Consider the following 26,172-nt stretch of genomic DNA (forward strand, 5'->3'; position numbering starts at 1 on the left):
AATCCAAGTTCTTCATAGACAATAATTAATTTCTTCTAAGAAGCTTGATCATTTGTTCAGCTCCACAGTAACATCTGTTTGCAACTCATTTATGAAATTCACTGAAAAATCTGTTGCACTGCAGACTACAGTAAGTCAGACTTCTTCTCAGCCCAAGGACTCTGTCTAGCAGAAACACAACTTTGCCTCTTGAAATCCACCTGCAGTGAAGGCCCCATGCAGCAGCGTCTGCCTGCAGAACTGCTCGGACTCAGCAGCTTAGCAAAATACTTTTCCTTCAGTCCAAGAAACTCTAAACCACATTTAATAGCTTCTTACTGTTTCAGAGAAGACCATGGTTTGGAGAAAAAGAAACTTCACGCATCCTCAAGGAAAAATCCTGTATTTTACTCTATTTTTCTAAATAGAAGACCAAAATATTATCCATCAAAACAAAAGTGCCTTTGACAAATGCATACTTTGTTGCATTTCCCCTTCCAGAAACTAAGAGAAAGCCTACCTTTAACAGATTTTTGAAGACATGAAACATACCACTTTGATGCAGCCCAACTCCTTTCACTTTCATTACAACAAAAAAAAAATGGTTAAGATCAAAGCAGTAGTTTTCAGCACATGTAAATAACAAGCTTACTAGGTAACTGACAAAATGAAGATAACTAAGTATTTACCAACAAATCTTGAACCAGAGCTTTCACATTACGGGATGTTTCTGGAGATGGTGAATTGTGAGAAGCAAGTTTTATAAGGGTAGCTAAAAAGTTTTTGCATTTTTTCACATTCTCTTGCATTTCCTGCAAAAGCCAGAGAAAACAAATATCAGAACCATGCTATTTTCCATTAGGATCAATGTGTGCTCTGATCACTATAACGGGGAAAATTATGGAATTGTCCCAATTCAGGCAGGACATATTTGACATACATCTGCAGCTATTTTACAGTTGCTGCTAGTTAGCTGACATTTTCTTCACTTCTTTATGTAACTGAACATCATACCTCACAAATACTAACAAAAAAACCCCCAAACCACAAAACAATGAAAGAAATATATTTAATACTTTACAGTCTGTTTTGATAAAAATATCTTTAAATATGAGAAGTAACACAACAATTTGTTGTGAGATGCAATCTCCTTTGAGATGCTCAATACACAATGTACAATGTTCCCCAAGCTATCTAAATTTGTTAAATTATTGATTCAGAACGTTTTTTTGTACAAAGCAGCTACAGCAGTAAAATCAAATTAGAAAGTCTTCAAACATCACCATATCTAATCTTTTCTTCATCAGTAGTAAAACAAGCTTCAATTTTTCAAGCCATTGTTTTTATATGGTGTTATTACTCCAAGAAACAGAAACATTACACTTCAGTGTAACCACAGTTTTGAGGATCAGCAACATGATAATAACAAAGTTCATAGACTGAAGGCCTGATTCTTCTGCCTACAGAAACAGAATGGTTCTTTCACTACTGACATGTACATGGCAGGATGGGGAGAGCCAACCACACGTGTTCTTCCTCTCAGAATTGGTATCCAATTTACTTGAAAAGAGGGGAAGGTTTTCTTTGGAAAGTGTTTGTTCCATCATGGAAAGCGTGCCTGCATGCAGGAAAAGTTCTTTCTGTTTCTGAATAGACCTGAGAAGTTCAGGAAATACTAAGGAGACCAAGTATCTAGTATTTTAAAACTTACCTGTGATACAACTGTAGTTCCAGGTACAGGAGAGCTCGGTATGACCTGCGGCTGTGCTGGTACTTGTGCTGTTGTATGAGGTGGAAGTGGCAGCCGAGGCTGACCCTGGTTTTGTGCTGAAGCTTGAGTTTGTCCACCAGTAATTACTGCAGGTTGTTGAGAAGCCGACGTTCCAGTTGCTACTGTTGTCTTGAATAAATTTTGAGCACTTGTTGTAGCTACTGATACCTATTAATATTTTATATTGAAAAAAGCTGATTATCTTCTTTAAAATCTTTTACTCTATCATAAAGTTCTTCAAAGTCTGACAAGAAAAACTTGTTTCCTTTCAAATATAGCCATGCTGACAAATAGAACCACTGACCTTACTTATAACCCTAATTTTGTCACCCTTTACTGAACAGTGAAAGTCCTCATATAAAGTTCTTTTTATTACAAAAATAAGTGTGCCACTAAAAAATAAGATGCTATTATCCAGCCATGTAAGATCACCATGATGATGTGACTTCTCAAACTCAACTTTCTGTAAATTTGGCCCTTAATATAACAACTCAGTTCCCAATGATCTGAGGTCATGTCATCAGGTTTACAATTATCTATACCACAGTTACAATGACAGCTCAGATCCAGATGACAAATGCACTAACACTAGTGAATCTGGTATTAACCATTAGTGGTTTCCTAAATAGTGGTGAGCCCAGTAGCAGCATATATGCTTTTGCACCAGTGCAAAGACCTAGTGAATCAAACTGTCCTGGATGGACCTAGCTGGGCCATATACCATGTGGCACACTCCTCAACCTTGGCAGGCTGGAAAGCTTATCAGGCTGCACAGAACACCACGTGCATACACCCCCACCCTCATCCAGTTCAGCTCTCACACTTTATCTGACCTAATAAGCCACTCTTCCAAGAGCCAAAAAAATCTCAGACACACCAAATGAGACTGCAGAAGCTACAGAGAGCTCAGCCAAGTAGCCTAACACACTGAGCAGAAGCCACCAGAACCTCCCAATCCAGCCTGACAGCAGAGCTTTGCTCTGTCTTGGGTGCAGCAGCAGAACAAGCTGACCCAGGCACTGCAATGCCACAGGTGATGCCATGGGTCCTGCAGCACTGGTGACCATACAGCAGATACCACAGTTCTCAATGGGGAACAAACATAGTGCAGCATGTCCACCACTGAAACAGTATTTGTGAGGCCAGCTGATTTAAGTTTTCTCTTTAAAAATAAAGCTTGCTTAAAACTGCATCTACACTACCCCAAAAAACACTGGGGGTACAAAAAAGACAGGCTGATGGAATTGGGGTTGTTCAACCTGGAGAAAACTCAACTCCAGGAAAACCTTATAGCTGCCTTTCAATACTTAAAGGGAGGGGAATTATAAGAAAGATGGGGACAGACTTTTGCAAGGGTCTGTAGCAACAGGACAAGGGCTAATGGTTTTAAAAAGAGCACAGACTTAGTAGAGAATTTCTCCCTAATATCTAATCTGTCAGGGTGGTGAGACACTGGAAGAGGCTGCCCGGAGGAGCTGTGGATGCCCCATCCCTGGCAGTGTCCAAGGCCAGGCTGGATGGGGCTTTGAGCAACCTGCTCCAGTGGAAGGTGTCCCTTGGTGGGAGGCTGGAACTAGGTGATCTTTAAGGTCTCTCCAACCCAAACTATTCTGTGATTCTATGAAACATTAGAAAATAAGATCTAGGCTATCACTCAGCACCTGCATAGCACATTCTGACTATACATTCATTATTATTCCTGGTATTACATTTGCAATAAAAACAAACATGAACATCAAAATTCACTTTTGAAAAAACTATGTAATTACAAACATCATTTTCTTCACCCATCTTTTGCTTTTTATATTACTACTTACTGTGGTATGTGAAAGAATAGAGCCTCCAGGCAGAGTCGCAGCAGTTGTAGCACTGACAGGGGTAGCAGTTGATGGAACAACTTTGGCTTGCACTGGAAGTCCTAGGCGGACAGTAGATGTGGCTACAGAAGTTGGTTGCTAATAAAGGAAAAATAAGCATTTTATATTTTTCCTCCTTATAAACTTGATTTCCAATACTTTTTTATAATACTGATTACATAAATAATCATTATGAATGCTGAACAAAAAACAACCCAAAACTAGTAATACATTTTTAAATATATATTCACAAATAATGCAAAAATGAGCTTTCTTACGTTCAATGGTATGGTTGCAGTATTTCTCCTAAAAAGCTATTTTTCATACAGATATGTGGAAATGAATATAACATCAATTTTTTGCAGGTCACATCCGATGTGACCTGCAAAAAATTGATGTTACATTGATCTATTAGTTCAGTTGTAATATTTACATTTCAGTATTCATCAAGATTTGAGTTTATAATTGCCAGTAACACATATTGGTCCTTTTGATATTTACTGGCCTGTTCTACTGCTTTTTCTTGAAGAAAATTAACATGCAGAGAAAATTCAGAGAGCAGAAAATGTGATTTCAGATTAAAACATATAGAAATTAATTTGCACAAAAATAAAGTCTAAGCATTTGGGGAATCTTTGTAATAAATGCACACTCTGTAACCGGACAGCAACTGGAATGTTAAGTGCAGACAAAGGAAAATGACTGGCTTATAGCCTCTCACTCAGTAGCATACTCTACAACTCAGTATATCTCTCATGCAGCAAACATAGTGGTTTTGTAACTTACTTTACCTGAGAGGTTGACATCTCTTACCATCATATAAAAGGACAATATTTAGGAATTAAAAAATGTACCCAGGAAAGTTGTTATTTAATTCTACAGGAATGTAAATACCATTACGGAAGAAATACCTCACACAATATGGCAATTATGACAAAAAGAGAACCACTCGTTAAAAACAGAGGCTCCACTGGTCTCTTGCAACTTATATTTGTTAAGATTTATATTCAAGCACATACTTAGAAAAGACAAATTTTCCAAGTGGCTGTAGTAATAAATCATAGACAATACTGTTTCTCACAAGATAAAACCGTTTTTCCTTAATTTACATTTTAAATTATGTATGTCTCTAATATTTTTATAAAGAGCTGCTTATTTTAGATTCTTACATTGTCTACTAAGCCTACATAAAATACTTCTTCAAAGTACACCCAGTACACTTGAGAGATCTCCAAAAGGAACAGAGGCCCAGGCAGGCATGCAAAACCCCAAGCATTCCTTACGGATCAGTCCAGCAATATCATCTACTGTATATCAATCTTCTATACTCAGGGAGGAAAAGGTGGGGAAAAATAAAATAAAAAAATCTACCTGACATCCAAACGAAACATTCTTTTTTTGTTTGGATAGCATTCAAGATTTTTGAAATCTTGACTTAGGGATGTCTTATATACTGAGACATCCTAGAGACAATAAACAGCATCACCATGAATAGGCAGAATTGTCTGGGTTTTTTGGAAGAAGCTTTTTCTGTTGTTAAATACCACACTTATTTTCTTCATTGTAAAGAAGATCACTTACTCCAATTTCCTTAAAATATGGGTTGAATGAAACTATATTTACTCAACGAATGTTTGCATTTAAAAACATAAATACTGTGTATCTTGGTCATTTGCTTATAATCAGTGCTTCCAATCTAGAAATACAACGTGCCCATGAGATATATCTGCCCCTTTCTTGTCAGTAAGAGCTTCCAGAGGTGAGGATTTATAAAGCAAGCAAGATAACCAGGCAAACTTCTGGCAGTTGCTCAGTTCTGAGAAAGATCTGCGGCCAGAAATCCACAAATACATAGCTCAGACTGCTACCTAGAGAATTTTTCTCATCTAGTAAGTGCTCACGATTCATCACAGGAACATACTTAAAAACAACGCTGCATATAATCAAAATACAAAATTTCAGTGTTATAACAGCATACTATTCAACTAAGTATGTACTCCACTGTGCCAGACCACAGGAGCAAACTATGCAACATGAAGACTAAAATTCACCCTTAGTTTTAGAAATCAATAGTGACAAAAGCCTTTGATACAAAATGGCAGTAAAGTGTACTAACGTGTTAGATATGAAGAAAAAGCCTTACTACCAAAAAACTGCAAAGTAACGCAATAGTCTACTAATGCTGTTCCAAAACTCATAAATGTTAAAAAAGGTAAGTATGAAACAAGCTTATGAGAAACATAATAAGGAACTAGCCTAGAGAAATTCTTAAGTATCATGGAAATGATTTTCAAATGACAGATACAAGTTGCTAGAAGACGCTCTAAGGACTCCCCAACACAAATGCTTCAAGAAGAACTGCTAAAAACTATTTAGAAACAAATAGCTGTGTTTTCTATGAAAGGAAAGCCGTAAACAGATCTCATGAGAAATCCATCAAAAAGGAAAAAAATATCAACAATAAAAAAAAAAATAATTTAACCCAATGTGTCAAGTTCCTACTGGAACAATCTAAAACAATGTATGATGTTCTTCAAAGAAAAACTGCTAAGGTTTGGTATGCTATTAAACTCCAAAACTACCAAGAAAGGCTTAGAAAAGAATACATTTTCAAATGTAACTGTATTATTTTTGATTAAACACATCACATGTTTTTACATATCCTAAATACATGAAAGTAATGTTTAAGAGGCTTTTTCCCTGTACTCAGACATTAGCAGGCAGGAAACTAGAACATGAATGCAGTATATAACCCACCACCAACCGCCGTGGGGACACTGGAGAATGCTTACAGTAGCCTGTTGCATACAGACTTGGGCTGGCTCTGTCCACACAGAGAGATCAGAAACTGTCAGAGGAGCACAACACAGTGCTTCTTTGGAAAGAAGGATTTCAAAACTAATCTGGCTCACGTCTGGCCAGCTTAGACAAGGGATGTCCCAAGCTTCCTTCTGCCTGCACAAGTGATGCAGATAAGGCAGCCGATCCCAGTTTCAGGGTGCAAGAAGCCACTTCCACAAAGGCAGGAAGCACACATTAGAATTGTTCATGGAAGAAAACAGTGTGGAATTACTCTGTCCCCTGTAAACTCAGTCTCTAAATAACTTCATCTTCACTTTCCTATGTAGACCTTCTCCCCAGAGCTCTGGACACACGAATAGAGAGGCAAAGCTTGAGGCAAGAATGGGAGCAAATTGCACTTGTGCCTGTCTTGCACTAACCAGCCGCCTCTATATTTGAAGGAATATGCAAGGCTGCATTTGAAAAAGCAGGCTGTTTGAATATCGAGAAAATACACCAAAGATTATTTGTCACTGCCAAGGCAGGCCTAGACCAATTTTGGGTACTGCATAGTGCATTCCAGCTTCATAAAATCAAGACAATTTAAATAGCCACTGATGTATGTAAATCCTCGCAAACAGGTCTGTGGTATACTTGTATTTTGTACCATAGGGTGCCAGCAACACAGTCCCTGCACTACAAAGCCAGAGAGCTTATTTTGACAAGTATATTGCATATACATTTCATGATCAGTCCTGTCAACAAACTTGGCAACTATCAACCACAAAAGGAAGAAAGAAAATCCTCCAACAGCATCTTAACAAACATTAACACAAAAGCAGGGGCAAGTTATCACAATACACATCATGACACCTCTTTGTGTCTTCCCATACATTGCTTCACTAGGTACTATGCAAAACTCAATTTCAGCAGAATATGACCTTTAAGTTTAGATTTCAATTTGCAATATCCGAAATCAAACTAAATTCTAAACATTAATCCAGAAGACTTCTTATGAACAAAACAGGCCACCCTAAGGTGCCCTGATGCCTCAAACAATACAAGACAATTTAATGAAGAGAAAACCAAGGTGGGATCACAGACACTGGAAGGAGCTTAAGGCTAAAGGTCAAACCTGGTAGCTTATCTATATTGGGTTTGTGTGGAGGGCTGTGTTCGCGGGGGCACAGGGTGGCTTCTGTGGGAAGGTGCCAGCAGCTTCCCCCGTGCCCGATGGAGCCGATGCCAGCCGGCTCCCAGCCGGACCCGCTGCTGGCCAAGGCCGAGCCCGGCAGCGACGCTGGCAGCGCCTCTGGGATACCGGGTTTCAAAAGGGGGAAAGTTCCTGCGCAAGAGCAGCTGCAGGGGGAGAGGGGAGGGAGCCCGTGGGAGAGCAACAGCCCTGCAGCCCCCCAGGCCAGGGCAGGAGGGGGCCGGGGGGGCTCCAGGCGCCGGAGGCCGTGGGGAAGCCCCCGGCGAGGCAGGCTGTGCCCCCAGCCCCGGGGGGTAACGGGGAGCAGACCCCCACCCGCAGCCCCTGGGACCCCAGGCCGGGGCAGGGGCAGCGTGTGAGGGGCAGGAGCGGCAGCGACAGCGTGTGCGGGACTGACCCCAGCCCCGTTCCCCGTCCCCCTGCCCCGCTGCGGGGAGGAGGGAGAGACATCGGGAGCCAAGCTGAGCCTGGGGAGGGGGGGAGGGGAGGGGGGAAGCTGTTCTTAACACTCGGGTTAGTTCTCGTTACCCTGATCCCGTTTGATTGGTAACAAATTCAGCTGATCTCCCCGAGTCGAGTCCGTTCTGCCCGTGCCGCTGTGTGGCGAGTGATCTCCCTGCCCTTGGCTCGACCCACCAGCCTTTCGCCTCTCCTTGCATCTTCTCTCCCCTGTCTGGATGAAGAGGGGGGTGACAGAGCCACTTTGGTGGGCACCTGGCCCCCACCAGGCTCAGCCCACCACATCATTTTAAAACACCTAATTTATACAACCTTTCTTATACGCACAGCTGTAGCCCTCCCTACTGTGAAGGTACCATAACACTCCCCATTACCAAACTCTGTTCTCTGATACTTAAAATTCTGTGAAACTTCTGAAGAGTTCATGGAAAAACTTCACATACTTATTGACTGCCTCTCAGTTCTTTTGGTTATAGTTTGTCTGGAACATGCAGTTAAACATCAGATGCAGAGTAATTTGTATGTCGGTGATTTCACTTTTTCACTCTGGTAAAAATACAGCCAAATTGAGCCTAAGTACTAACCTTTTGAAAACTTGACATTTGCGCACAATTGCAGAAAACGACCGGAGGCAGAACCTCTAACATGTCAGCCGGCAGAGGCAGAACCTTCATTGCCAGCACAGCTCTGAGACACCACAGCATCACTGGAGTCAAGCAGCAGAACCCAAAAAGCTGGGAGGTGCTGCTGTGTTCCTCACATTTGTGATGCCCCTTTTGGGTTCACGAACTAGGAGAAAAACAGGCAAGGAAGACACAGGACAGAACTGGGAGCAATTAGACAAGACAGGCAGAGGAGCCTGGGACCACCAAAGAGACCTTGAGTAATCTGGGGTTCTAAGTCCCAAACCCCTACCTCTGAAGGGTCAGCATCCTGTTGGTGTAAGCAAATATCCATATAATCCATTATCAAAGTACTTTCTCATTCTGTAAGTGGCTGGTCCATCTATAATCACTAGAATTCATCCAAAGAACCTGGTGGATAAGAAGCAGCTGAATTCTGGCACTACAAATTAGATTCTACCCTTGCCTCAATTGCTCAGTGCTTGTGCTGCATGCAAATACAGATAATCTAATAACTATTCTTATGCCATATATTTCAAGTGCCCAACTTGAAATGTGGAGTTTGTGACGAGGAGTGGTTATGGCTGCAACTGAAGACAAGGAAGTCAAACTGAACACAAAAAATTAACCTGTATTTTTAATTTAATACTTAAAATAGAGACAATTAAGCTCTGTTTTCTACTTATAAAAAGAAGCGAATAATCCCCTTAACTGCATTATTGAGAAAGTTGTTACAGGGATAAGCTTCACAAAAAACCCTGCTTGGTTATTAATTCCCACTTCAGAGGGGGGCTTCGATAGTATGCAGCAGATAAGCCTGAAGCAACCCACTGAACAGTGGAGAAAAAATATTACATAATTCTTCATTAATTAATTAAGACTGTCCAGCCTACACACTGTAGAAATTAAAAATAACAGCAGTATGTGGTCATGCAACATAATGCATATGCACATGGGAGCCACTATTACATTGCTCAGGAACCTTCTTCACAGCATTTCCTAATCTTTGCACATTTAATTTCACAGCCTTACTAATGACTTGAGTGTTTTCTAAGAAGTTTTAAAAGATGTGTTAATGCTATGAAAATGTAAGCAGTAGAATTTGTACGTAGTGAGGACTTATCTGCTTATACAGAAAAGTTTCACTCGCCATGAAGGAAAGTGATTTTGTGGTTAAAGCGCAGTTGAGACCATAAATTTTTTACTTTCTCTGGTCTTCCAGCCTACCTGCCCTACTAACACAAATGTATTCTCCAAAACATTGTACAAGAAGCCCAAAAAATGTCTATAAAAAAGAAATAGTACAGAATAGCTTATTTGATAATAATGGTAACAAACCTCAGGCAGCAACAAAGATTTATCAATTTGCATAAAGCTTCAGCAAAAAGTAAAACGAGCATTTGTCAGAACAGCAGAAAGGGTGTGAAAGAGACAGAAAAAAAGAAAGAGATCAATCAATGAGGAAAAAATTACCAAAAGATAACATAAACACTGCTGAAAATACAGACACAGCATAGTATCAGAACCATCTCAGATTTGAAAGATTTGCTTTAGCAAGAGCAGGAGCCTGTGAAACGTCAGCCAAGTTTAGAACTGCTCCCCACATCACATGTGATAGCAAAGACTAAGCTGTTGTTGCTTGCATTGAGCATATTTCACAGCAAAAATATAGCCACTTCCAGAGCAGGTGATTCAGCACTTTTCGCAAGTTCAAGACTTTTTTTTTTTTCTTTTTAAAAAAGGATGGTAAAGTGAAACAATAGAAAGTGAGTATGAAAACACAAAAAACAAATCAGTAAAATTAGTATCATGAACTTGAAATTCTGAAGCACAGAAGTTAGAAAAATGCCTAAAGCAACAAAAAACAAAGCTAGAATTGTCATTTTCGTAACAATATATATTATTGATATATTGAATGGACAATTTAGGCAATGAAAACAAAAATCAAGTGACAGGTAATCATACTTGTAGCAGAAGAACTGTTAAGTAGCCCACTTATGTGCCTAAATATCTGGACTAAAGCATCAAACTTTACACGTAACTTTACTTTTTCTGATCACTAATAATATACAAAGCAACTTCATACTGGAAAACATATTTTGAATCAAACTTGAAACAAAAACATTAGCAAACTCTTAGACCAAATCTATTTCCTGCAGCATTCTCATGAAAATTCCAATTTACACTATTTCACCTGATTTGTGAGTTCCAGTAACAGATATTCTGTAATAGAAAATTATGGGCCAGGCTAATGATATTCACTTTATCTGCTTGGTGTACAGCAGCACTTCAATTTTGTAACCAACATAAAATAGTTCTACTTTTTTCAAAACTTAAATAAGTAACTTTTCTGGGGGTGGGGGAGTGGTTGGTTATGTATGTAAACCAACTGGTTATCAAGATAATGAAAACCACCAAACAATATCTGCATCAAAAGCATGAAAAGCCATAAACTGTACAAATGAAAAATGTAGTTAAACAAAAGAAACGCAGCAAAGAAAAACTAGATGGCAGCACCTACCTATTTTTCATAATTTCACAAGTAAAAACTTCAAAACAAGAGAGGCAAAAATGTAATGCAACCTAAATAATGTTTTAAAAGACTTCTGAATTTACTGATTATCTCTGAAGAATACAGTCATGCAAGTAAACCCACGCTTATTTCACCTGCTTGTAATACAAGAATCCAGATCAAAATTTTTCTAAGATCAACCAAAGTTCCATCAAATTATAGCTTGTCTCCTAAAAATCCTGTACCTTAACTGAGATCCTATAGCAGACAAAATTTCGGCAACATTAATAATTTTTTAATATTCAGCTAAAATCAATGTCTATCAAAATCTAAAAGGAAACTACAACAATAGAGACAATTGTTCAATTAAAATTATGCAGTTAACTCAAACCAATGTTTGCTTTAAGCATCCAAATATTTTATTTCATTAAATGTTTTTTCAAACAAGCATGTTATCACTGAAAAAGTACTCACAGTACATACTTCTTAATGTATCAAAACATTATTATGATATAATACTCATCAAAGACTGAGTACTTTCATGTAAAACATGACATACCAATTTTAAAAAGGCAAGCCTCTTGCAGCTGCACTGATAAGATGAATGTATATAACATGAAAAATGTGTTGGTTTTATATACCTGAATATTTTGCAATAATTTTTCCCTTAAAAAAAAAGAGTGTAGTTAGCTGTAGTTAATACCCCTCCCATTACAATCCTACACGATTTTACAGTTGGACCTAAACTAAAACTATTATACGGTATAAGTGTATCTATTCACGTTTTTCTTGAATATATTAAAGAAACCAGAAAGACTGTAAATGTGAAAGACCAGTAAAACAGCAAGTACATCTTCCTATTACAGGTACTTCTCTTAATTACTGCTTTCTCTGTACTATTCTGTTACTTTCAGATTCTGATTCTTCTGACTGAATCCATTCCACTACTTTTGACTCTGTGCTTCAGACAACATACATCCTTTTGGGACACACACCCATGCTCCAGAGCCTTTGAGCTTGGCATTAATCTGGTCAGAATTGAGACCCTTCCCACAAGGTACTTGCTTATCCTGAACAGCCAGTTTTTCAGAATTCCTCTAGGAACTGAAACAAGCAGATTATATTCATGTTTTACACGGCAGCAATTGAGAGAAGCATAACTAAATGTCTAATCAAAGATTACCCCACCTACAAGTCAAGAAGTCTTCCTTTCAAAATGGATTTGCCTGTCTTCTTCCAAGAACCCAACACAAAATTGTCCCCAAAGCTGTACTACGTTTGCTTACATCCTCTACTCCTAAAAGCTGCAAAAAATCAGATGAAGGTATTACAAACAACAGAAGTCAAACAATAACTTAAAGAGCAAAGCCAAGCACTCAAAATGTAAGAAACACCAGATTTAAAGTCCGCTGTGCAACATCAATTGTGTGCCTTGATTGCCCAGCTGAAGCTTTTATCTCTGTGCATTTATCATGCAAAGACTGTAATTCACTGCACATGTACGGAAGAGATTAATGTAGGATGAACGGGAAGTTATGTATCTTAATCTTTCTGAACATTTGTGTTTGGCACTGCAATCAAAATATATCTTTTTTTAAACTTGGGAAAGGAAGAGGGATGGCTCTATCAATTCCCTACAAAGGTAAATAATACTATGCTGATATTTGACTTCCGAACCTTCTGCAATGCAATATGTACAGATAAAGTCACTGACTTTAAGGAAAGCATTCTCCTAAGCCCACATACCAAATCCTACGGGAAAGCAGGCTACCCTTTCTCTATTTCAGTAGGTCCCATTGTTCCTGAGAAGGTGGCTTCCTTCCTCACATACTGTCCTGGATACAAGCCCCGTTGCTGAAGCTAGAGAAATATTAATGAGAAATCTTACTTGTATTCCTCCCAAACAGCTGGGAAAAGATCTAGCGAATGATGGCCCTGGGATATGGGAAGAAAATCTTGTATCACTGGGCTGCAGAAGTAGTTTAGAATCTAGACAGCTCTGTATGCATTGGTCAACAGTCTCATTTAAGAACATTTAAAACATTGCCTTACGTTCCCCCTCCTTTTTTTGAGAGTGGAGGAGGAATTAGCTGTTGAGGAGAGAGATTCAAAGCGCTTTCAAATTTAGATAATTTTGTGGTAATTTTTCAGACAATCTTTCTTGTAATTTTTAAAAAAGTAATTAATCATTAATTTTATATTCTCCAGTTACCATTCTCAACACTTCCTAAGGAGCTGCCAAAAGTAACTGCCAGCTTTTGCAATTTTTTTGGGCTTGTTTAATAACCTGTGTTTTAAAACTATGTAGCTCATAACACAATTTCTTAACACATAATTACTTCAAGTGAATATACAAATTAACACTGAAAACAATCACTTAGCTGAGTAACTTGTGACACATGTCACTGGCTACAAATTAGGACAACCTGAAGAAAAGCAACCATAATACCTATGAAGCATGAAAGCTATTCCTTCTTCTGGCATGTTCTTCATAATAAGACACTATTTCCTAGAATACTTGTAGCAGACTGCGAATTTCTATCTGCATAGACTTTCTACATAGGGAGAAGTACAGTAAAACACAAACTCAGCAACTGAAATACGTCACTAAATTCTACGCATTTAAAGCACCCTGCATTTTAAGCCAAATAAAGCTATCTTAAAATAACTGAATAAAAACATAATTATAAATCTGAGCTCTGCATAGCAAAATAACAATCATCCACTAACGTATTTGAGAGATAGGTGTTTGATGATCTAGAGGTTGAAACCATGTAGCCTGCAATGTTCATCAATCTTGCAAAATATATTGCAGGACTCAAGCAATTGATGTTTATATTCTGTCTGGGTTGAGCTAACAGCACACACAATTTTTCTGTGTTTCAATCACAGTGGAGACTAGGACTCCTGAATATTATACTTTATAGACATAAAAATATAAGACAATATTTTCCATACATTTTAAAATTCTACTGAAAATTTGAATTCCCAGAATTTAGCTGACATCAGGATTTGATTCTGAAAGAAAAAAAAGCTTAATTACAAACTCAATGATGAAATTATTTTTCAATACACACAATTTCCTGTATTTTAGAACTCAATCCCTTTTCTTGATTAATCATAACAACTACTCAAACAAGTAACTGACACTTCTAAAACCTTAGCATAATATTCACCATTGGACACTTCCTCCAGAAAACCAATGAATAGTCTTTGGTTATAAACCATCCACCTAATACAATAAAGGTCTAGTATATAGTTCTGATATTCTACATCTTTCAAATTTAAACTTTTACAATCTGGTTTTAAAAGGCTGTCAACCACCATTTTTAAAGAACACTCTAAGGCCAAACATATCTAGAACATAAGCACTATCAAAATGAAAGAAGAGTCTGCAGATCACATACATTGAAATTCCATGACCCTGCAAGTTTCCCAAGGACAGTATTAATTATTTCTTATCCTTGTTAATTACAACAAATAAAGAAACGATGCAGTACAGTTTGAGTAGCTACCACAAAGGTCTGTCAAAGGAGATGAATCCTGACAAGCTACAATACCATGATTCTAATCATGCTACGCTAAAATAATCACACTTTTGCATCCTGTAAGACATTTATCATTCATAAGGTCTTGCTGGTTTTCTCTAGTCTCAATCAGCTTATTAGCACTGACAAGTGTAAAGGAGTATCTGTAATACAGTATAGCATTTATCTGGGCAGAACTCTGCACAAAAACAACTACATCTTTCTAGCACCTGAGCTCCTTCAGGATTTATGTATCTCTACCAACATAAGAACATGCAGTATCCTCACAACTTTATTGTTATATAAATCCAACAAGTCAGATTATACTCCTTCTGCAACCTTAGCTGCTTCATATAACTAGAGAACAGCTGCCTGAGGCTAACATGATCAACTCCCAACATTTGCTGTGCACACATCTTAAGGCTGACTCTGGGATCCAAACTTCAGTCTTCTAATACAGACTGAACACATGGCCAAGCAGTCGGTCTACATTTCTGTATGCTTCCAAAGGTTCTCTGGACAATAAAGTTGTATTTCCTCAAACGTTTTCCAACTACAGACAATTTTTTAATATTTAATTTGTTATGAATATTTCCAGTCTGAATTTTAACTCTGTATGCTGGCCACAGCAATTAAAGTTACATGAAAACAGTATGAAACAGAAACAGCTAAAACTAACTCATTTTAACAGACTGAGATCGTGTTCTTGGTACAGTCCCACCCCACAATTTCTGTTTTACATTTACACTATGCACTTGTCTTAGGATACATTGCTAGAATGTGTGCTGTGCAGTCCCTTGTAGTCACTACTAAAGAACTGACTGTACTTACTCACAAAGAAAGCCCCAAATAACCAAAAACATACATACAAACTCAAAAGAATGGATTTTTGTTGTCATCAAACTAGTTTAAAAAAAAATAAAAAATCTCAAAACTAACACAGGCTTATCTCTGTGTTTATTTTTCCTGCAATACATATTTATCTTTGAAGGCTTCTACAAGTCTTCTTACCCTTCCAGATAGCACAAATTTAAACATTAAACGGCTGCCTTTTCTGTGAAGAGCTCTTTTACAAATTCCATTCAATACTGCACTTACCTCTCTTCTGAGAGCATAAAGTTTTTCAGGTGTTTCCAGGCTTTTATTTATATCTTTCCTGAGATACATTCCACTGAGCTACAATCTTCCTAGTGACACTCATTCCTAAAACTTGTAATCTAGTTGGCTACTATGGGGTTTAGATTGTCTCATGCTATTAATTTGATTCTCCAATTTTACTCTGGCTTCCTTCTCTTCAGAAGAGTTTATCATTGTTTTCAGTTTTTGAATGAAATTTAATAATCTTTTAGACTGTAGGTATGGTGTAATGCACAAAGCGTATCAGGGGACAGCAATCAAATGTTAAACATCAAGAAATAAATGTTTAAGTTATTTCAAGCAACCTATACAACAATCATCTCTTTCCACACAAAATTACTTATCACTTCTGCAAACACAGACCTTAGATTAGCAGAGTTTAAGGTAGTTCTGTCTATTATTATTATGGCACAGCTGCCCTGTCCTGACACCCAAAGATATCTGCCTCTACATTTTACTAAGATAGCTCCGCTCTAGCCCAAAATGTCCAAAGCTCAACTGCCTCCCTAAAAATTGTAAACCAATATAAAACCAATAAACTTCACCTTTGAAAATTAATTAGTGGAGTTGAAATACACACACTCCACTGAAGAGTCTGGGGTAGGAAAGCAAGCTATCCTGTCAATCCATATGAAAAAGGAAATGTAGTCATGATACAGAGAAAACTTCAGTGTAGGCAGATCACACCCACAGGTGAATCAAACCTTTTTTTTAAATAAAATATTAGAAAAGTTACTTATTACAAATCCTTGTATTGCACATGCTTGGCTTTTTCTTTTCTAATTTCTAGTGAAATCTAGCTATCCCGGGCATCCATTCGGCATGCTGGGATATCACAATGCTTCTGATTCAGAGGAACAAGGGGCACTTACTGAACCAGTGGTATACAGTCCAAACTAAGTTCTGGCTAAGACTAAGCCTTCTAGCCTCCAATGGTCCCATAGTCTCAACAGAGTCTTGAGTGACTCTATAAAGTAGATTTTCTCTGAAATACAAAAAAAAATTCCTAGGCCTCAGAAAACGAACTGTACTTGAGTAACAAGTTCCTATTCCCACAACGAAAAAGGGGAGGAAAGCACATCTGCAAAAACATAGGAGCAAATAACACGTGAGACAGAGGAAAATGTAATACACAAAAGTAAAGAAGTGAAATCAAGCCAGACATACCTGAGTTGTTGATAGGCGAAAAACGGGGCCAGTTGTGGGCACAGAAAGTCTAGGTGAAATGCTGGCAGGAGCCTGTCCCTGCGTTTGTACTTGAGCCTGCATTTGAGCCTGGGCTAGAGCCTGCTGAGGCACCATCACAAGCTGTCCAGCATCTGTGCGCACCAAAACCATACCTAATGAGAACAAAGTAACAGTAACTATACAATAAAGAATGACATGAACAACAATATCTAAAGAACTAACTACAGAATAAAATCAATGTATAGCACTGTATATTTTTCTTTATATTGTTATCTTTTCCTTTTTATTCTGGTGTAACATATTTTTTCTTTTATTTTGAAGAAGAAAAGGAGGCCCTAGTAACAGACAAAAACTAATAGCCAATTCAGTTTGGAATCCAAATAACTGCAGCTTATGGATAACAGTGATGAAAAAAAAAAAAAGTCATTTGAGTGTATAGGCATACAGTGACTTTCAACGTCCCAGCTACGGTCAGCAGAATAAAATCAGAAAGAAATTATTCACTAAAAGGAAACTGTAGTGACAATCCAGTAGCTGAGAACAGAATTCAGTATGAACATAGCAGGGACAATGGCATTAGAGCTTTACTAAAACAACAGCTTTAGGGGATGTGTACATGCAAACATTAGGCCAGACACATTTCTGAGTATACAGTAGTTGAGATTTAGCTACTCATTGAGCCTTAACGGATTAATTTATTTGGTACCCATCATCACCATATTGGGAAGCGCTTCCTGTGGCTTAGACATCAAGAACAAACATCGCCAAACCCAGAGAATCAAGTCAACCACTCCTCAGCACAAAATGATACGAGTGCAGATGCTTCAGAAAAACACCAAAGGACATGTTTAAAATTAACAGAATACTTTGTAAATGTTTTCTAACGCTTCCTGGAAGTAAATGGTAATTTTTTCAGATTATTTTCTAGTAATGTGTTATCACAAATAGAGCTCTTCTACACAACACAGCCCATGCCATCAAGTTTTGCAATAAGTTTTCCACAGTCAGCAGGTCAGAAAAGGGGAAACAATGGCTAAGTTGGTCCCTGGATCACCTGGAGCATCACACTTACTCAAGATCACTGCAAAGCACGTTATGCACTTCCTCTAGTTTACTCAGAACCGAGCAGCAGTTTCCCAGCCAAATTATTTAAAAAGCATTTCCAAGTTAGTTCCAGAATACATTTTAATAATTTAACCTAGACAGGATACGATGGGTCTATAAACAGAAAAACATCTTGCCTGCAACTACGAGAGAACAAAAAAATAAGAATCTATGAAGTCACTTTTATTCTATTGATAACAGGGTCACTAGACATTGTTTGTACAATTTATCTCTATGTGCAAATTGCTTCATATATATTTTTTAATTTTTCATGGGAAAATTACGAAGGTAAAAGCATACATTCACTTTTAATTATTACCTTCCAAGAAAAAACCCATCTCAGTAAAGTGGCACGGTTTGCAGCATACTGTAAAGAGGATAAAGTCATTTGAATGCTATTACATCAAGCAAGTAACAAATTTCAGAAGGACCCTACACCAAGAAACTCTTCCTTTCAGTCAGAAATACAAACCCCAGCCCTGGGATGAACATGAGTGAACTGCAGCACCACTAAAAGCCCTCATACAAGTAGCTTTAGGTGCCCCAGCCAACCCTCACTGCTGAAAGCACAAATAGAAGGCAAAGTTCTGCCAGTTCAAACTAAAGATTTGTGGAAATCGAGCTTTAAGGTGAAAAGCAGACCGCTACAGCAAGGACCACATACAAAAACCATGATTGTAACTCTCTCAAAGCCCAGAGAGTAATTTTTAAAATAAAAGTTGAAACAAACCCATAAAAACTCTTCCAAAAGATAACTTTTGTGGTCCATTACCCATTTAAGCACCACACCTTGGCGTTCATATTTGCAGAAAATTCTGTAAGCCAATGATATATTTGGTATATGCCATTCCTAAATCAATTTGACATACAAATATTAGCACGTTGCTAACACCTGGCCAAACAGGTAACACTTCTCTGATTATGCTGTGAACCTTATATGAAAATCCTCATAGGATAATGCCTACTACGCATTAAAAAAAAATCCACGTGCTATTTGCACAGATTCACAGGTGTGTTAACTTATCTTCCAGTTTTCTAAAACTAACTGAATAAAAAAATTGCAGGGGAAGGACAAATTAATTACACACATGCCACAGTTTCCATAAGAGTTGCAGACGTAATTACTACTATAGATGCATATATGTTAATGTATTAATGTTACGTCTTAATTCAGTTTGGAGGACTTCAGATTTATTTTACTGAGCAATATGTACAAATTAGAATCTGGTTAAAGTATGAGATTAATTTTTCCTTACTGTCAGTCATGTAAAAATGAAATATACAGCTTATGAGTATTAGATGCTAAAATAACTTATTCTCAAAAAAATATTATACATTTCTGCTTTAGACAGCAGTTTACAATATAGGAGTTTCAAAATTAATTATAAATGATCCACGACTTTAAAGAGTAAAAACTCAAAAATAGCATTGTATTTCCTGAATAACTTCATTTTAGAACATACTGTCTTCATGTTTACGCAAATTTAATGGATTTCAAAGTACCTTGTAATAAAATCAAGTTCAAATGATAACCTTCCACAGTATAACTTCCGTAGCATTTTCTAAACCTTGGACCAGATTTCTTTCAAAGGCTCTACTTTCCATCTTCTACTTGAAAATTAAGTAACAGAAGAAAGTATTGACACAAGAAACATCAGAAACTGTATGCAAAGTCATGATACAGTTTATCATATGTGTATAGTAATTATCAAACAGATTAACAAAAGGAAATCAAAGGCCAAAGGCACTAATATAGCCTGAATAGCAACCTCTTACCTGTTTCAAGTTAGTTAGGTCTTAGGTCAGTGGCTTCACTGAGTTTTATAGGTCTGGAGCATTAGAATCTGGAGCAGGACTTTCATAAACCATGGCCAAATACTCAACTATACTAAAAGTTCACTTAGAAGCAAGCTTCTACGCCATCACATTTTTGCTCCACTTAGCTAATTAATATCAAATATTTTAAGAAACCTAGTGGAAGAAGTTATTTTGTACTACATCAACAGCTCCACATATTATCGCGCTATTGATACCAACAGTAAAAAATGAGTTCAAAGGTTCAATCACCTCCTAAATCAAGAAGGCACAAAAGTTGCCAACTTTTTGCAGCATTAAAATCTAAGTAGGGGACCACAGAACCCTTGAAAGTTTCAGATGAAACGATGCACGGTTAAAGCAGGAATCTCTAGGATGAAGGAGTGTGATGTTGGTTAGTTAGCAAACTGCCGAACTTACATTTTTGGTGAAGAAAGTTAAGAAACTAAGGGGAGAACAAACAGGGCATAAGGGCTACTGGAAATAAAGTCTGGTGATGTAAAGACGCAGCAGAATGCCAGCATCACGCTTGCTGAAGTTAAAAATTTTAGGTTAAATTACACAAGTTAGCCTGTATCTTGCCACCTGACTCAGGGCAGAGGACGCTCTTTGAAGGGAAACTTTTCAAGCCTACCACGAGTAAAGCAGAAAACGGAGCCCCTCGACACACACCCGCAGTTACGGCTGCCCAGCACCCCGGGTGCCCGCCCGGCACAGGGCTGCTGCCGCCGCCCCCCCCAGCCAGGCAGGCAGGCAGGCAGCCCCCGGCCCCAGCCCCACCAGCGACGGCCCCGTTTGTCACACGTCGCCCGCAGACAGGTGGCTCTTCTTTTGTTTCCAGCACGTCGAACAGCGAGAAGACAGCAACTTTGGGGAAAAGACCCCACAACCGAAAGGGGGGTGGGGGGGGGAAGGTTAGGAAGAGCGGCGCGCCCGCGGCTGAGGCGATTCCACTTACCGGGCGGGATAGTGAAGCCGGGGGGCAGCTGGATGGTGGTCTGCTGAGGCGGCCTGACGATCAGCTGGGGCGCCACGATCCGGGGGGCAGCGCCCAGCGCCGGCCTGGGCGACAGGGCCTGGGGTGCCGCGGGGGCGACGGGGAGGGCAGCGCCCGCCTTGGAGCCGCTGGCCACCGGCTTGGGCGCGGCGCCGGGGGCGGCGGGGGGCGGCGGGGCGCAGTTGGCGACCGAGCCCGGTCCCGGTGGGGCGGCGGGCGCGGGGCTGGCGGAGTTACTGAGTGCGTTTACTGCGGGGAGCGGGCCGTGCGCGGGCTTGGTCTGTGCTGTGGCGGCGTCGGCTCTGCCGTGGCTGCTGACTGGTGGGACTGCCGCCGGCCGGCCCCCGGCGCCCTCCCCGTTGGGCGCCGCCTCGCCGGGGAGCGGCGCGGTCGCGGCGGTGGCGCCCTCCGCCGCTCCCGCCGGCCCCCCGCCCCCCGCCGGGGTCCCGTTTCCCCCCGCGGCGCGCTGCGGCGGAGGGCCGGCGGCGGCGGGCGGGCTGCCACCGGGGCTGGGGCTCCCCGCGTCCTGGGCGACGGCGCCGGCGGCCACATGGTTGTTGACAGGCTGGGCAGGGGCGCCGGCGGGCGGGGGGGCGGCAGGCTGCGGCGGGGCAGGGGCGGCGGGCGCGCCGGGGCTGCTGCCGCCGCCGCCGCCGCTGAGGAGAGCCGCTCCATGTGATTGCTGCACACTACTACTGTTTACACTCACTCCCCTCCCTGCCGCCGCCGCCGCTGCCGCCGCCGCTGCCGCCGCCGGGGAGGACGGGGACGGGAGCGGCCCCTGAGCAGGGGCTCGGCTCTCCGCGGCTCCGGGACACCCCGCCGCCTCCTCTGCCCCAGGCGCGGGAGCAGGCGCGGGATGCCCTTGCTGCTGCCGGACGGGGCTGCTGCCCCCCGCTAGGCTCCCCTGGTGCTGCTGCTGCTGCTGCGGCTGCTGCTGCTGGGACGGGGCGGAGGTCCTGGGCTGGGGCGCCTCGGCGGAGCCCCGGCCGCCGGCCAGCTGCGATTCCAAGGAGCCCACCAGGTCGCTGACCGCCTTCTCGTCCACCTCCTCGGAGAAGAGCAGCATCTCTTCCAGGGGGTCCGTGGCGCCCGCCGCCATCTTGCGCTGAGCTGGGAGCCGGGCGCGCAGCGCGCAAGCGCGCCGGCCTCTGCCGCGCGCGGGGCATTCTGGGAGGGGCCGGCTTCCTCCTGCCCCGCCAGCGGGGCGGGGGCGGGGCGCGCCGCGGGCTGCTGTTGCTGCGTGCTGGCGGGCCCCGCCGCTGTGCCCGGCCTGGGCGCCGCGCCCGGCCCCGCCGTGTCTGTGGGGGCCCGCTGAGACCTGCAGCGCGGCTGCGGGGCCCGGGAACGTCCCGGCGGCCTGAGCGGCCCGGGCGGGGGCCGGCTGCCCGAGGACGAGGGCCCGTGGGCGTTAGCGGGAGGCCGGGAAGCCGAGGGGCGGCGGTGTGCCCAGGCGGGCGCCTCAGCGGTGCCAGGCGGGGAGCGCAGCGGCCGTAGGGCCGTGTCCGCGGGGACTGCTGGCGGGGTTTGGAGGCACGCAGGTCTGCGGCCCTGGTGCGGAGGGGTGTGAGCTTGCCGGCTGCGAGCTGAGTGTCACGCCGACACGTTATCGTTTGGTAGCGAAGCGGCCGTAACTGCGCCTTCGCTCGTACCCTGTCAGGGTGCCTGCAACGGCGCAAATTTCTTCACGCCCAGGGAGGGCCGAAAGCACCGGCAGGGGCTCAGCGGCCCTACGCACTAACGCCTTCAAAGGAGGGAACTTGAAGCGCTGCTGAAGCTGTTTGAAATCCTAAGATGTGCACAGAGTACCCGCACTCACGTTTGCACTGCTGTGTCTACTTTAGTTTTGGATATTTTCATCCAAAGCTTTACCTAGACAAGAACGGTTGCAGTAATACACTTTCCTAACGCGGATGCTGTTAACAGAAGACTTGTAAACCAAAGCCAAGATTCTTTGCATCATGGCAGCAGCTGCTCTGGCGTACTGTATTCCCTCAGCATCCCCACAGGAAATTCATAGTAGTTACTTTTGTTACTAACGCCTTCACCGTTGCAGTCCTGTATGCCCTTTTCCCATTGATGCTTGCCTCATGTATTTAGAAATAACACTTCAGGGGAAGACAGTGGTCCTAAATCATCGTTTCCTTGACTAATGACAGGGCAGTTTCTTTGATGGGACATTCAAAATAAATAATTTTCCCCCTAAGAATAACCGTTGCCCACAGTTCATTGCATCTGTTCTTGCACACAAGTGATAACCACTGTGGATTTGTGATGCTGCCAGCAGAAAGCAGCTTGGATTCCATTATCTCTCTCTGCTGGCCTGCAATAGCACGGATGTCTGCAACTTGGATGTACTTGAGCTGCTGCTCTGTGCCCTGAAATGGTGACTCATTCTTCATTCTGCAATTTTTCAGGATTTCCCACAAAACGAGAAAAGGTGCATCAGTGAATAACCCACCTTCAGTTGCACAGTGCCCTGATGGAAATGAGCGAAGGGCTCACTGCGCACCTGTATGTGCAGCTCTTCTCCATCCCCAGCCTCAATCTGTTAAGTCATATATTGTATGACTTGCTTGGTCATAAGACTAAACTGCTAATTGGTTTGCTACCATCAGTTTCCTTTCAGTGTAGGTTACATTTTTATTCAGTTTTTCCTGAGTGTCTCTTTATAACCTTTAGGAGCAGGTTTATGATGAATCAAAGTAAACCACTTCTAAAATGCATTAAAAATGAGTTGCACCAGTTTAATTACGGTAAGTTTGAATGTCTCCTGAAATTAACCCAGTGCATATTTCTTAAATAAAGTGCCCAGTAAAAATAATGAAGGCCCAAAGGTGTGGTCAGGATGTATAAAAAGGAGATGGTGCAGTAAGTGCATGTGAAAGCACAGTAGTGCTTATGAAAAACAGTATTAAGTATATGCAGGAGATCTATACATCACAAATTTGCTTAGCAAATGAGTATTGCTTTTATGGCATGCTACAGCTGAATTAAACCTGGGCTTTTAACAAATGTTTCTACCAGGAAATTTAATTAAAATGTAACAGGGTATGACTCAATTCGCTATTGCACAAAAATAAAGAATATTCATTTGACTTGGAGAAATACCAGAATCTATCCAATATTACTTTGTTAAGAGTCCCACATTTTCTTAATTTTATCAGAGAAGATTCCTGCTTCCTTCACTTACTTGTCCTGATCCTGAACTTCATTTGCATACCACTATCTCCAGTTTTTATAAAAGAATGGAAAGTTAGACATATGCTTCTGTAACTAGTCCCAACTATGAAAAAAGTTTTAGTATACATTTATCTAACACTATGGCATTAAACTGGGCACATCCATAAAAACCACCTTGAGGAAACTTTATTGCTTTGTAACTTTAGAAGATAAAAAGTAATCTTCCCAGTGGAAGGACAAAATGGCAAGCTATGATCTATATGACAGGTTTCAAAACTTAAAAAATTACCTACTTCTAATTACAGTTTTAGTCTTTAAAGTACATTTGTGGGTGGGTAATCTGTAAAACATGAATTCATATTTCTTCCCACTCACCTCTTCTTAATTGAGCCATTTTATATATATAAACACAGAATAAGGAAGTATAATAGAAATTTAATAAAACATGATGTATACTGATTTACATTGGACTCCTTTCAAGTCAAGAAGTGATGACATACATAAGGATGTATATAAACGTTGCTGAAACTGGCTCTGGGCTCACACTTTTATGTAGGGAACAAGACTTAGTGAAGTATAGAATCTCTGTGAACTTTTGTATTCATTCTTTTATTATAAAAATATTTTTCAAATATTTACATGCTTTTCATCATAGAAAACATATTTCTGAACATATTTGTTGCTCTTTTACTTCCCAGAATTAAATATGAATATAATAAAAATTCAAAAAAATCTGAAAGACCACTGTGATCATCTCCTCTGATCTCTTAAAATACAATCTTTCCTGAATTATTTTTTTGTTTGAAATAGATAGTGCCTGCTAGGAAAGTTAGCTTCCAACCATGGTTTTAAAATTGCCTGGGAAAGGAAATCCACCACAAAACTTAAGTTGCTGTTCAATTATCAACACTGTTAAACTGTGCCCTGTATCCAGACTAAGTTCTTCATTAATAACTCATTACATGATAGAAGTACCACTGCCATATTAAGTTGCGACGAGTAATAAATTCACATAGACAAGTATCTTTTTGTCTTCTAAAGAAGTGAAAGCACTTAGAAAGAAGCACTGTTTTCCTAGTTATGTGACATGGGTTTCTTTCCAATACATACTTTCAGTACCTTCAAATATACAATTTAACCATCTTAGGTTTAAATTTAACATTAAAAGGGTACCTATAAGATTTTGAGCTAACTTTTTAAGATGAATTTACAGAACTTTTCACATATGTATTTGAAATCAACTTTATGCTATAAAAATATCTTTTCAACTGCTGATTTTAAGTATGAATTAGAAATTATAAATTCCACCAACTGGACAGCACAAAGATTGCTACAGTAATCAACAACTGTTATAGAAATATGTCTAAATTTAGTTTCATGTATGTCAGTTGCAAAGGAATTTCTTTTTTATATATGGCTTATAGAAATTTAGGAGCTTGTGTTTTGAAGTTAATCATAATTGTAAATACTTGTCTGTACTCATCTAGACAGGACTTAATGGAGAGGCTTGGGAAAATTTGGCATCAACAAGGTTCAAATTTAACCCTTAGAAAGTTTTTCAAAGGTGTATTTTTCTAGTTCTAGCTTTTCTCCCCTTTTTTTATTTATTCATTCATTCTGGACAACTTTTCTCTTTCAGAAACTTAAAAGTAAACTTAAGTTTTCTTTCCTTCTTAAGTTTTTAAGTAAACTGACAGTTTCCCCCTTGAATTCTCTCCTGAAATGTTCATCTACCGCATTCTGAGCTGAAAGAAATGTCCATTAATATTTCCTGTTCCACCACACAACCTTGGAACCCTAATTCTATAAATGGGAGTCTTCAACTACAATTTTGAGAAGCAGATGAGGGAAAACTTAGGAAAATGTTGACTGGAAGCAAAGCCCCATGGCTCTTTGGGGCAACTGGTTGTATTTCAAAGTATTTCTCTTCATCTTCTCTGTGCTCTTAATGTCAGTGTTGCAGGCCTCCCTGATACACCCTTTCTTCCTTCCCCTCATAGTGTCCTGTCTCTTGGTCAGCCAGGGTC

At 40.6% G+C, this 26,172-nt stretch overlaps 1 protein-coding gene across 3 annotated transcripts in view; it reads right to left on the bottom strand.

Moving 5' to 3' along the window:
* LOC106631514 (transcription initiation factor TFIID subunit 4-like) overlaps nt 1–22,125 on the bottom strand; it is a 146,395-nt gene extending 124,270 nt beyond the window's left edge. The window contains exons 1-5 of one of the 3 annotated variants that reach the window (XR_008735151.1): nt 20,924–22,125; nt 17,026–17,198; nt 3,568–3,705; nt 1,691–1,918; nt 669–791 (exon numbers count right to left, since the gene is read on the bottom strand). Coding sequence is in view for 2 of the 3 variants with exons in the window: in XM_055726930.1 (XP_055582905.1) it covers nt 669–791; nt 1,691–1,918; nt 3,568–3,705; nt 17,026–17,198; nt 20,924–22,064 (1,803 nt within the window). In the remaining variant the exon portion in view is untranslated. The remainder of the gene's footprint in view (nt 1–668; nt 792–1,690; nt 1,919–3,567; nt 3,706–17,025; nt 17,199–20,923) is intronic. The other 2 variants (XM_055726930.1, XM_055726929.1) reach the window with 2 other exon arrangements.
* Nucleotides 22,126–26,172: the final 4,047 nt, after the last annotated feature.

Source organism: Falco cherrug, chromosome 14 (assembly GCF_023634085.1).
Source record: "Falco cherrug isolate bFalChe1 chromosome 14, bFalChe1.pri, whole genome shotgun sequence".
NCBI lineage: Eukaryota > Metazoa > Chordata > Aves > Falconiformes > Falconidae > Falco > Falco cherrug.